Here is a 13,602-nt window from a genome sequence, read left to right as displayed (position 1 = left end):
TGGAATTCAGGGGGAGGAATATGTCGATTCAGTGGGTACAGTTGATGTATTAGAGAGGTCATTGGATGATTATTTCAATAGAAATAATATTCTACGTTGTGAAGACGAGGAATAGAAATTACACTAAGTCACGATGACCATTCAGTGAGGTGGTGCAGACATGATGGTCAAATGGTCAATCTCTGAAATAAAACTCCGTGATTTACAATTCTTAAGTTTGATAAATGATGGCTGCCTCATCATCTGTTGGCAAGTGTTGATGTTCGAATGAACGAATTGGATAAATCTGCAGAATTTATGTCTGAGCCCGTATTTTGTAGGATTACTGAGTGCACCCTATAATTGCTGAATGTTGACGTGTAAGAAATATTAGCATGAAGCAACACACGGTGTATTAATCGTTTCCATGGCTGCATGGTGATTCCACTGGTACACACATCTGCGCTTCGCTGAGCAGGTCTAATCTTTTCACTGTAACTGAGTAAAAATGATCGAATAATTCATTCGCAGGACCTGCAGTCCATGAATTATTTTCAGATAATTAGTGCTGCTGGCCTAAAGTGCCTCAGTAATAAGTGCCTGGTACCACTGTCCAAAGCCAAGATGTTCCTAATTTGAACAGCTCGATTCATGTTCCGAGCACACACACACACACAAACACACACACATACAAACACACACACACACACACACACACACACACACACACACACACACACACACACACACACACACACACACACACACACACACACACAAACACAGAGATACGGACAGAGATATGGAGAAGTGTTGCGTTTTGGGATTGACAGAATTGAAGGGACCGAATAATAAAGAATGAAGAATCAATGCATTAACAATCAACCGATATGAATAAGAACAAAGACGCTGCAGTATTTCTTTTGCACGATGTAGTTTACAGCTTTCTGAACAATATAACAGGAGACTGGAAATTATACACATGGCTGTGGAAATGAGATAGTGACTGATGATCCTCTTCTTGTCGTTCAGGTGTGACAGTATCGACCATCCTTCTCCTTTGACATTAATTATACCAGCAATTCGTCATGGAATTGTGCTGGACTCTATCCTGAGATCCGGGTGTGAAATATTATATCTGTGAAATTGAACCTTGGAACTCAATTGTGCAATGTTCTAATTTAGCAACTTCTGAGAGAATTGAAACATTGCTGAAACAGGAAATCTCACGGCATTCTTGACTTGCTGTCTGAATTTAGACTGAGTCGCCAGGTAAATAAACGTGTTCGTGCAGCAATTTAAGTTTCGCAACATAAACCCAACTCTTTGAAATATGAATTCCGAATTGTTGTAAGCCCTGGCATTTGCTCCTGTAAAGTTGTAATAGAGGAAATCGACAACATGCACGAACCACAGAAGAATGAAGCTGCCCGATATAGTGAAAAGTAAAACCACAGACCGCCTCCTGCTTTCCATCTCTGGGTCACCACAATTCTCTGCGGTACTATGTCCTCTTAGTCCCTTACGGACTCTACTACTCACTAAAATGTATTTCACTGTCAGAGCATTGAGCAATAAAATGAATGCGAAAGGGAGCAATGGAGTCATAATATTATCAAACCAATCAAAAATTATCCATCCAATTTCATTGTAGTAGCTTGGCTTGATGTAACAGAACCATGGGATATTGTTAATTATCTTTCCAGGTTCTTGCGTGAAGTAGTAGGTGACATCTTTCAAAAAGAGTACAATCGAGGTTGTTGCTAGAACCATATGAGCAATTTTCTCAGTGCAATATTTTGGTTTTAATTTATGACAACAAATGGCTATACATCGATCTAAAGTGAAAGTAACCGTGAACCAGACAGAGCATTCAGTGGTGACACATCGCAAGACATTGATAACACTACAGACCGGAGTAATGAAAATGAAAGATCCCGGGAAGTAGTAATAAATGATCCGCCATAGTGTGACTTCGGTGATCATAAATTGCAGATCCGCTGTTGCCATGGCCACCAAGTAGTAAGTGGTGCACTTTGAGAGACCGCACTTTCCCTTGGATAAGATCGCAATGGCGACTATATTAACTGTGTGAGAGAAAATGGGTTCATAATTTCCAAATACTGTTTGGAATAGAGGTAGATGTGGGGTTGGTTAATTTTCTTTTGAATCCTATCTCCACTCTGACTTGAACACACCGAATATTCGACAAGTTCTGAGCTTAAAACTTCATACAGTGGTCTGCAGATGTTCACTTTTTGAAAGAGTTATAATCTGAAAACATTCAATTAATTTGGATCTTTGATTACCGTTTTATGCAGTTTTAATTCTGCCTCACCATGTTTCACCCTAACAATAGCTGGAGCTCATTCATTACGCAAAGGAGACAATTTTTGGCGGCATGACAATTCATAACGTAACACCCAGGCCCTCAAATTATTCATACATCAAATGTATGGAGGTCATGAGTTTGTTAACAACATTATCCCAGTGTTTCTCTGACAATAAACAGTTGACAATCGTCTTTTTCAGTAGATCACATCGAAAGAACAGCAACAGGGCATTTATCTTGAAATGGACAAAAAAGAAGACTGACCACTCTCTCCGTTTTCAACTTAATACTGTTTTGTACATTGGATAATATGTAGTTTCTCAAACAATTATTTTGAAAAATTACAATCAACTTCCCGTAAGCAAAGCAAACTGCATATAACTCTGCAATAACAAATACTGCCAAAATAACATCAAAATTAGGATCACTAAGCTACACTTAGTGCACTTCCTCAGGGAACAATGCTTCCGTTTGCAGAGTTTACTGATATCCACTATCATTGTTGAGTTTATAATTAATATCAATTCAAAATTGCACTGACAGGTGCTCCAAATTGTAGTTTACCTCAGAGACTTTCCTGATATTATTAACTGTAGTGAAGATATCAACTTCATAATTTAGACAACCAACAGGCGTCAAGCATGATTTTTCGTGCATACGAGGAAATAACTGCAACTTGCAGTATCATTGAAGTCATTTGGCTGAACGGAACTATATCACTGAATTAGTACCTGCATATGTGTGACTTTGCATTAGATATCAACATAAGCATCCACAGAATGAAAATGGATATCACCAGGCACCAAAGGATTGATACAAATTCAGTTTTGCAATGAAAAATGAAAAAAATGTAACCTACCAGGGACACCAATAACAGCAAGCGTATTATAGTATATTTTTAACACATTGTCAATTGGATAATGCATTCTCTCTGAAGTGAGCTTTGCCTTCGTGCTACAGGCAATCGGACTGTGTTAGTGCCTTGCTGGAACTCGAGTGGGATGCTAATGTTGCAAAATATTTAAATTTATTGACACAAGTAAACATGTTATGGAAGGCAGTTAATTCCCCACTGTCATAGAACGTGTTTCATTGATGGTCACGTTCACATTTCTAATTACGAAAAATGTAATTATACATTAACTTATTCTACTGTAAATAAAGCTACATATTTCAAGTCCATTAAAAAATGCAATTGACTTCTTTCACTTGATTCTTCGCAGTTAGCAATCACGTCTGAAGATACCGATTGAAATGCATCATTTTCTTGCCATGTACAAATAATCAGCTGAACGTATCAACAGAATCAACTAAAACAAAACCAGAAGTTGCAGGAAATCCTCAGCAGGCCTGGCACATCTCTGAAGAGAAAGCAATATTAACACTTCGGGTCCGATGGCCCTTCTTCAGAACCCAGGGCAGCTGGGAAAATGACAGTTTACATGTAGAATGTGGGGTGCGGGGGGGGGGGGGGTAACGAGTAAATGGTAGATGGGGTCAGAGTCGAAAGAGAGAGAAGAACGGTTGGACAGATAAAGTAGTTGACAGGATCTGGTTAGAGGGTAAATAGATGATAATTGGGACAGTTAGTGGTTTCCAATAGATAGTGGGTAACGAAGTGCTGATAAAGGGCTTTTGCACCAAATGTCGATTTCCCTTCTCGTCTGACATTGCCTGACCGACTGTGCTTTTCCAGCACCATGTTTTCGACTACAATAGCTAAATGTTGATAACGGGAAGATTTGCAGCCGTTGCTGTCCGTGACACTAAATAGATCTGCCACAACTTTGTGCCGCTGCGTCTCCTTTGGACAAGGAGAAGGGAAAGTGGTGTGTGTGTGTGTGTGTGTGTGTGTGTGTGTGTGTGTGTGTGTGTGTGTGTGTGTGTGTGTGTGTGTGTGTGTGTGTGTGTGTGTGTGTGTGTGTGTGTGTGTGTGTGTGTGTGTGTGTGTGTGTGTGTGTGTGTGTGTGTGTGTGTGTGTGTGTGTGAGATTGTTTTGGGGAATGCGTGTTTGAAAATTGTTGTTTAAGAAGGAACACACATAGATGACATCAGATTAAATATTAACATTTTGCAGGAGGTTGGCTAATCAATAGGGACAGAAATTGAGTGACATTTCACTGACAGATGTGATAATCCGCTGGAGATGTTAGATTAAAGGCATTGCCAGACCCAATAAGCTCTTCATCAGGAAACTCGAATCTTCGATCCTCCTGGTGCTTCGATGCTGCCTGACTGACTGTGCTTTTCCAGTACCACACTCTCGACTCTTAACTCCAGCATCTGCGGTCCTCATTTTTTCCCGAACCTCAGTGTAGCCCGCTAAATTAGCAACGGTGTGCAATGCTGCCAAACTGGGCCGGTATTCCAGTTATCTGAATACAAACTAACAAGGTATACACATTTCTCCATGGTGGGATGTCGTTTTGTAGCATTTTATGGTAGCTGGGCTGGTTTCGTCAGGGCGATTTCAAAACTGATGGAAAAAACAGTTCAGCTGTTCTGGCGATATATTCATTCAATGTTGTCATTCTTGCAATTTGACCATGTAAGGTCTCACTCCTCCAGTCAGTCCCACCATGTTTCCACAACATGGTCTTCGTTAATTAATTGGCTGCCTCTATCTTCAATGTGAATCTTTCTCTCCTTTTCCATCTTTCCCTGGGTTTGCTTTTTGATCAGTAGCGTTTCAAGTGCTGGTATTTCACTCTTAAAAGCAAATACATTGTTTGCGTTGGGTCGTTGTTCAAATCCTTGTGAGTCTCATGTGGTGCTCCATGTTAGACGGTGGGTTCCAGTAGATTTGACTTTTATTTCAAATATGGCCTCTCTCTGTCCACTTAACGTCTGTGTTTGTCCCTCTCAGCAGACGGTGTGTTCAGTAGCACAATGACGACTCTTAAGTATTATTATGAAGGACCCGGCAACTAAATTGTGTCAGGATGTTGTCACTTTAAAAAAACAATATTTTTGACCGATCCTTTTTTTATGAATAGACGTTATAAATGTCGAGTTGCTAAACTGGCTACTGAAAATGGATTCAGTAAATACCTTGTAAGATCTTATGGTTTGTTTTAAAATGGTGATAACAATGGAAGGGGAATTGCCAGCACTCACGGACTCAGCTTAATTTTTTCTGCATTACTTATAGTAGTCAGAAGCTGTTTGTGGTCAAAGAATGGTTGGAAGCTTCAGTATCATGTTACGTCCTCTTGGATTGGAGAATTGCATATACAGATCCGTGTTAGAATGTGAATTTTTGATTCTGGAATGTTACAATAATGTAACCATTCATGCATACAAGATGCTATATCTGTTACTGTGTTACGTTTTATAATAGTTAGGCTATAATAAGTTCCTATTCCCTTTGTTTTTATTTTAACTAATAATAATGGGCGGCACGGTGACACAGAGGTTAGCACTGCTGTTTCACAGCGCCTGAGACACGGGTTAAATTCCTGCTTCGAGCGACTGACTGTGTGGTGTTAGCACATTGTCCCCGTGTTTGCATGGGTTTCGTCTGGGTGCTCTGGTTTCCTCCCACAGTCCAAAGATGTGCAGGTTAGGTGAATTGGCCATGTTAAATTGTCCGTAGTGTTAGCTGAAGGGGTATATGTAGTGATTGAGTCTGGCTAGGTTGCACTTCGGAAGGTCGGTGTGGACTTGTTGGGCCGAAGTGCCTGTTTCCACGCTGTAAATAATGTAATCTTATCATGCTTAAATCGGCTACACCTGCCTGTGTTGAATAGTTTGAGAAGTCGCATCTGGCCTGAACACATAGAACATAGAACATAGAACATAGAAGAATACAGCGCAGTACAGGCCCTTTGGCCCTCGATGTTGCACCGATCCAAGCCCACCTAATCTATACTAACCCACTATCCTCCATATACCTATCCAATGCCCGCTTAAATGCCCATAAAGAGGGAGAGTCCACCATTGCTACTGGCAGGGCATTCCATGAACTTACGACTCGCTGAGTGAAGAACCTACCCCTAACTTCAGTCCTATATCTACCCCCCCTTAATTTAAAGCTATGCCCCCTTGTAATACCCGACTCCATATGCGGGAAAATGTTCACACTGTCAACCCTATCTAACCCCCTAATCATCTTGTACAACTCAATCAAGTCACCCCTAAACCTTCTTTTCTCTAATGAAAACAGCCCCAAGTGTCTCAGTCTTTCCTCATACGATCTTCCTTCCATACCAGGCAACATCCTGGTAAACCTCCTCTGCACCCGTTCCAGTGCCTCCACATCCTTCCTATCGTATGGCGACCAAAACTGCACACAATATTCCAGATGCGGCCGCACCAGAGTCTTATACAACTGCATCATGACCTCAGGACTCCGGAACTCAATTCCTCTACCAATAAAAGCCAGTACGCCATATGCCTTCCTCACCGCACTATTTACCTGGGTGGCAACTTTCAGAGATCTGTGTACATGGACACCAAGATCCCTCTGCTCATCCACACTACCAAGTATCCGACCATTAGCCCAGTACCCCATCTTTTTGTTATTCTTCCCAAAGTGAATCACCTCACACTTAGCTACATTGAATTCCATTTGCCACCTTTCTGCCCAGCTCTGCAGCTTCTCTATATCCTGCTGTAACCTGCCACATCCTTCCTCACTGTCAACAACTCCTCCGACTTTCGTATCATCCGCAAACTTGCTCACCCAACGTTCTAACCACTCTTCCAGGTCATTTATAAAAATGACAAACAGCAATGGTCCCAAAACAGATCCTTGCGGAACACCGCTAGTAACTGCACTCCAAGATGAACCTTTACCATCAACTACTACCCTCTGTCTTCTTCCATCCAGCCAATTCCTAATCCAACCTCCAACTCACCCTCAATGCCATACCTCCGTATTTTTTGAAGTAGCCTACCATGGGGAACCTTATCAAACGCCTGACTAAAATCCATATATACCACATCTACCGCTTTCCCCTCATCAACCTCCTTCGTCACCTTTTCAAAGAATTCAATAAGGTTTGTGAGGCACGACCTGCCCTTCACAAAACCATGCTGACTATCCTTGATCACATTATTCCTATCCAGATGTGCATAAATCCTATCCCTTACAATTCTCTATAAGACTTTGCCCACAACAGAAGTGAGACTCACCGGCCTATAGTTACCAGGGTTTCCCTACTCCCCTTTTTGAACAAGGGAACCACATTTGCTATCCTCCAGTCTTCTGGCACTACTCCTGTAGACAAAGAGGACATAAAAATCAAGGCCAATGTCTCTGCAATCTCCTCCCTTGCTTCCCAGAGAATCCTAGGATAAATGCCATCAGGCCCAGGGGACTTATCTATTTTCACCTTTTCCAGGATTTCCAACACCTCTTCTCTACATACCTCAAAGCCATCCATTCTACTTATTTGTGACTCAGTATTCACATCGACGACAATGCCCTGTTCCTGAGTAAATACTGAAGAAAAGTATTCATTCAGTGTCTCCCCAATCTCTTCCGCCTCCACACGCAACTTCCCACTGCTATCCTTGACTGGACCTATTCCTACCCTAGTCATTCTTTTATTCCTAACATACCTATAGAAAGCCTTAGGGTTTTCCCTATCCTACCGACTAAGGACCTTTCATGTCCCCTCCTTGCTGCTCTTAGCTCTCTCTTCAGGTCCTTCCTGGCTACCCTATAACTCTCAATCGCCCCAATTGAACCTTCACGTCTCATCTTGAGATAGGCCGCCCTCTTCCATTTAACAAGGGATTCCAATTCCTTATTAAACCACGGTTCCCTCGCACGACCCTTTCCTCCCTGCCTGACAGGTACATAATTATCAAGGACACTCAATTGTTGCTCCTTGAACAAGCTCCACATATCATTTACACTCTTGCCTTGGAGTCTACTTTTCCAAGCCACACATCCTACGTCATGCCTCACCGCATCATAATTTCCCTGACCCCAGCTATAACTCTTGCCCTGTAGTACACACTTATCCCTCTCCATCACGAGAGTAAAAATCACCGAATTATGGTCACTATCCCCAAAGTGCTCACCTACCTCTAATTCTAACACCTGGCCTGGTTCGTTACCCAGAACCAAATCCAGTATGGCCTCACCTCTTGTTGGCCTGACTACATATTGTGTCAGGAAACTCTCCTGCACACATTGAACAAACACTGACCCATCTAACCAACTTGAGCTATAGCTTTCCCAATCAATATCAGGAAAGTTAAAGTCCCCCATAACAACCACCCTATTACTGTCACTCATCTCCTGAATCACCTTCCCTATCCTTTCTTCAATGATTCTAGGACTATTAGGAGGCCTGTAAAAGACTCCTAACACGGTGACCTCACCTTTCCTATTCCTAACCTCAGCCCAAACTACCTCAGATGGCAAGTCTTCATCCATCGTCCTTTCCACCACTGTAATACTATCTTTGACAAGCAATGCCACACTCCCCCTCTTTTACCCCAACCTCTGACCCTACTAAAACATTTAAATCCTGGAACCTGCAACAGTCAATCCTGTTCCTGTTCTAGCCATGTCTCCGTAATAGCCACAACATCGAAGTCCCAGGTACCAACCCACGCTGCAAGTTCACCTACCTTATTTCGTATACTTCTTGCATTGAAGTATACACACTTCAAGCCACTTTCCTGTTTACAGGCACTCTCCTTTGAAATTGATGCCATGTTCCTAACCTCCCTACACTCCAGGCCCTGCACCCTGAAGCTACAATCTGGGTTCCCATGCCCCTGCAGAGTTAGTTTAAACCCCCCCCCCCCACCAAGAGCACTAGCAAACCTCCCCCCAAGGATACTGGTGCCCCTCAGGTTCAGGTGTAGACCATCCTGTTTATAGAGGTCCCACCGTCCCCAGAAACAACCCCAGTTATCCAAAAACCGGAATCCCTCCCTCCTGCACCATCCCTGTAGCCACGCATTTAAGTGTTCTCTTTCCCTATTCCTCGAATCTCTATCACGTGGCACGGGTAACAAACCAGATACAACAACTCTGTTCGTTCTAACTCTGAGCTTCCAACCTAGCTCCCTGAAAGCCTGTCTAACATCCTCGGCACTCCTCCTACCTATGTCGTTGGTGAAAATATGGACCACGACTTCGGGCTGCTCCCCCTCCCCCTTAAGGACCCGGAAAACACGATCAGAGATATCACGTACCCTTGCACCTGGGAGGCAACATACCAAACGTGAGTCTCTCTCGTTCCCACAAAACCGCCTATCTGTGCCCCGAACTATCGAGTCCCCAATTACTACTGCTCTGCTCTGCTTCACCCTTCCCTTCTGAGTAACGGGGACAGGCTCCGTGCCAGAGACCTGAGCCCCGTTACTTACCCCTGGTAAGTCATCCCCCCACAAGTATCCAAAACGGTATACTTGTTCTTGAGGGGAATGGCCGCAGGGGGTCCCTGCACTGGCTGCTTCCTCCCAGTCCCCCTCACTGTCACCCATCTATCTGCCATCTTTGGAGTTACTACTTCCCTATAACTCTGATCTATGACCCCCTCTGCCTCCCGAATGATCCGAAGTTCATCCAACTCCAGCTCCAGTTCCCTAACACGGTCTTGGAGGAGCTGGAGATGGGTGCACTTCCTGCAAGTGTAATCGGCAGGGACGTCGATGGCATCCCTCACCTCATACATGTTGCAGGAGGAACATTGCACTGCCTTCACTGCCATCCCTCTAAAGCTAACTTTTATTAAAAAAAAACTGGGTCTAAAGAATAAAACAAGCAAAATTCAGCACTTACCTACTTACCACAACAGATGTTATTATTACGTTAGAGGAGGAGGGCGGGTGGGAGGCACTACCCGTGTAGTGCCTCGGGTTCCTCTCCTTCGCGCTTTTAAAGGGGGAAAAACCTACCCAGGTAAGCTTACACTAACTGCTTCCGGGTCTCGGCTGCCCCTCTGGTCGTCGTCACTTCCCCCTCTATCTTTCAATAAGAAAACGTTAGTGCCGAGCTAACTTTTGAAACCATTTAGAGGATGCTGGCCTTACCCATAATACTTGCAGCTGAGGGGCGTTTGACTGATTCCTGTTCTTGAAATGTTTGCAGATGTGTTGGAGATCTTTTGCTGGGACTTGTGCTGTGATTCGCCTCAGACATTATTTGTAACCAACTCTGAAAGGATAATGGCCTCTATAATTGTAGCACCATGGTCTGCAACATGAGCAACAGCGGGGGAAGCTCTAAAACCATTGGGAAGGTGATCTGCCATAACCACTGGGATTTTCCAAGACATTTTCACAAGTTACTCTTAACCCAGGAACAGAGTGTGAGGGACGTTGATTAAACAATGAGCTGGACATAGAGCTGTGTCACCTCCTTCAACATGATCTGAAACCTCACAGCAGATGGAGCACGATTGGACCAGTGGCTATTAGGGTTGGGTTTTCTTCAGGTTTTGTGATATAGAACTTTCCATGCAGGCGTGGTTGACATACCCATCATCTGGCAGTATGTAGACATCCGTATAAGCAATCGGTTTTGGATGATATATCTATATATATATATGTTGGATGAGATATACATGATGTTTTCGCCCTCAACGTGCATCTGTTGTATGTATCCTTGTTTTCGCAATGTAGAGGGATTACTGATGGTTTTAATGACTCTGTGATTTCCGTCTGTCAGTGGGAATTCGTAGAGGACCCGAATGAACTGTCCCTCCACAGATATTGCAGTGTTACCATGCACAGTACATTATGTTGTTTAATATCGGCTGCCTGACAGTAGCCACAGCATCTCCGATCCGACGCAATCAGCCTTTCCCATCGTCTTCGAGTTTCTACGTCTTTAGAATGCTTAGCATCTTGGATAAAGGTCTCCCATTAAACTTCCCTCTCCTTGGCCACTTTCCACCTCCAACCAATTACATCACAATATCCCTTGCGTACTGACAGCTTTGTGTTCACTGGAAACGGCAGGTAGCAGATGATCAGGGAAATGGAGTAACACGTCCGAGTGGGTGAACGTGTTAGAGTGAACTCCCCAGTGCACATTGTTCTAGTAAGTCCTGCTCTGTCTCTCCTTTTCAGTAGCATACGTCTTCCCATTCTTCCTGAAAAACAGATAGTGCTTGTATAAGATATGAAATTTCCAGCAACCGAACTACGGTACATTGAATTTATCTGTTTATATCTATTCGCACTCTCTCCATAGTCTCTTGTTAATCTAATATCCTGCTTATCTCAGTGTCATCATACAATGCCTCCAGTCCGCTCCTTGACATCATTGATATGGGTTGTTGTGGATCCCGAGCTACTCAATAGTCTGCAGTGGATGCATTGAGTAAAATGGATTAAGACTGATTTACCGTAAGTGTCTGCTTCCTGTTTGATACCCAGTTGCAGTTGTACAGAATACTCCAGCTGCAGACCCAAAAAATGTCTTGATGGTTGGCACAATACTTCTATACTTTTATACCACATGCATTGAGAAATCGCACTTGCCTTTTTTATTACCTGCTGTACCTGCATGTAAAATTTCAGTGACACCCAGATTCCTCTGCACCCGAATAGTCTGATGTTTCTCTCCATCCAAATCATATGTTGCCTTTATATTTTGCTGATCAAAATGGATGACAACACACTTATACACATGAAATTTCACTTCTAAATGTTGGCCCATTCACCAAAATTATTCATAACCGTTTGAAATTTCCTGTATCGATTTTGCAAACTATTGCTCCCCCCATTTTAGTGCCATCTGAAAATTTGCTTGTTATTTGTTTTCTAACTGGAAGTGATAATTTAGATTACAAATAGTTGGGGCCTGAGGACTGGACTCTGTTGCAACCCACAAGTTGCTAATCAGAAAACGATCCATCTATTTCATCTCATTGTATTTTGTTGATTCACCAATCCTCGATACAAACTGATACATTTGTCCAAACCGCACGTGCTCTTATTTTGCCAATTAGTCTAAGAGCGTCACCTGACTCAATGTTTTCTGAAGTCCAGAAACTTTACATCTCCAGGCTCCCATTATCAATCTTGTGTAATGTCAATCTTTAATGAACTTGAGTAAAATATTCAAGCACGAGTTATTTTCATAAAGCCACACTGTTCTAACGGGTTGCGGTTTTACTTCGCAATACTACTGACATTAATTCCTCGATCATAGATTATCAAAATGCCTTGGAAACTAATAGTTTGCTCACTAATTGCATTGCAGAGTGAAGATGACAATTCTGTGTTTTTTTTAATTTTCTTTAAACTCTACGTTTTCTTTCACTTCCTGTGTAATGGGCCTAACAGTGTAACACAAATGTCCTGATTGCTGTGTAACAGATATGAATGTCCGAAACGACTCGTTGTGTTCCTGGTTGACAAAGTAATGGGGCTGAAAGTTCTCCTGATATTCGTCCAATATAGCTTCATGGCATGAGTTTGCTGCACCTGTTCCTGAGTAAGAGACTCAAGGTCTGTTCGTCCTCTTCCTGTTGACGTGTCAGAGGCTTGAGGGCTGACGGAATTTTCTTTTGCTGCCTAACAGTTTGAGGTTTTCTCACGTACCTCCATAACACATTTAAGTTGTTGACTGACTTCCTCCTATCACGGTAATCAGGCTCAAGGATCTAGATAGCCTCATGCTGTTCCGGCATAACATTGTCGAAGCTGATTGCTGATTTTCCTGTGTAGCGGGCTGGAGAAGCAGAACGAATTCTTCCATTTCCGGTGTAATTGACGTCTGTTGCTGACTCATTTTAGTGCATCAGGAAAGAAGAAGATCATCTTTCATCCTATAATATCCCGTGGTTATTGGATCAACCTAGTCAATTTTTCCAAATAGGTTAACACTCTCCATTTTTGGAATCACTTGAGGGAACTATCTGTGAGCTGCTCCCAATGAAACATTGACGTTTCTTCAGTAAGGAGAATAAATCTGTACTCACTTCTCCAGATGTGATATCATCAAAACATTACAACACAGTACAGGACCTTCGGCCCTCGATGATTTGCCGACATGTGAAAACAATACGATGTCGATCTAAACTTCTCTATTCATTAATGATCCATCTATTTATCTAATGACCATTTACATGTCGTAAAATTTGACAAAGCTACTACTGTTGCAAGCAGGGCATTCCACGTCCTTAATACACTTTGTGAGCAGCGAAGGATGGTCGGACTGATTGCTGAGATGACAGGCTTGTTTTGTGAGCTGAGTTTCAGTCGACTGGACCTGTATTCCATGACGATTTAAAGAATGAGTGAGCATCTCAGTGAAATATATGAAACTCTGACAAGAAGAAACGGATTAGAAGAACGGATTATAATTCCCC

General features: G+C 42.7%; 1 protein-coding gene across 1 annotated transcript; it reads right to left on the bottom strand.

Annotated features, from left to right (window-relative positions):
- Window positions 1-1,155: 1,155 nt before the first annotated feature.
- On the bottom strand, window positions 1,156-3,237 carry LOC148136307 (putative G protein-coupled receptor 139). The gene is made up of 2 exons (XM_087983610.1): window positions 3,171-3,237; window positions 1,156-2,066 (listed from the first exon to the last, which is right to left on the bottom strand). The coding sequence occupies exons 1-2, from the start codon at window positions 3,235-3,237 to the stop codon at window positions 1,156-1,158; spliced, it is 978 nt and encodes a 325-aa protein (XP_087839736.1).
- Window positions 3,238-13,602: the final 10,365 nt, after the last annotated feature.

The sequence above is a fragment of the Chiloscyllium plagiosum genome, unplaced genomic scaffold, assembly GCF_037043375.1.
Source record: "Chiloscyllium plagiosum isolate Xiang-an unplaced genomic scaffold, Cpla_swu_hap1 HiC_scaffold_46, whole genome shotgun sequence".
Taxonomy (NCBI): Eukaryota; Metazoa; Chordata; class Chondrichthyes; order Orectolobiformes; family Hemiscylliidae; genus Chiloscyllium; species Chiloscyllium plagiosum.
This window is presented reverse-complemented; position numbering and strand designations above follow the sequence as displayed.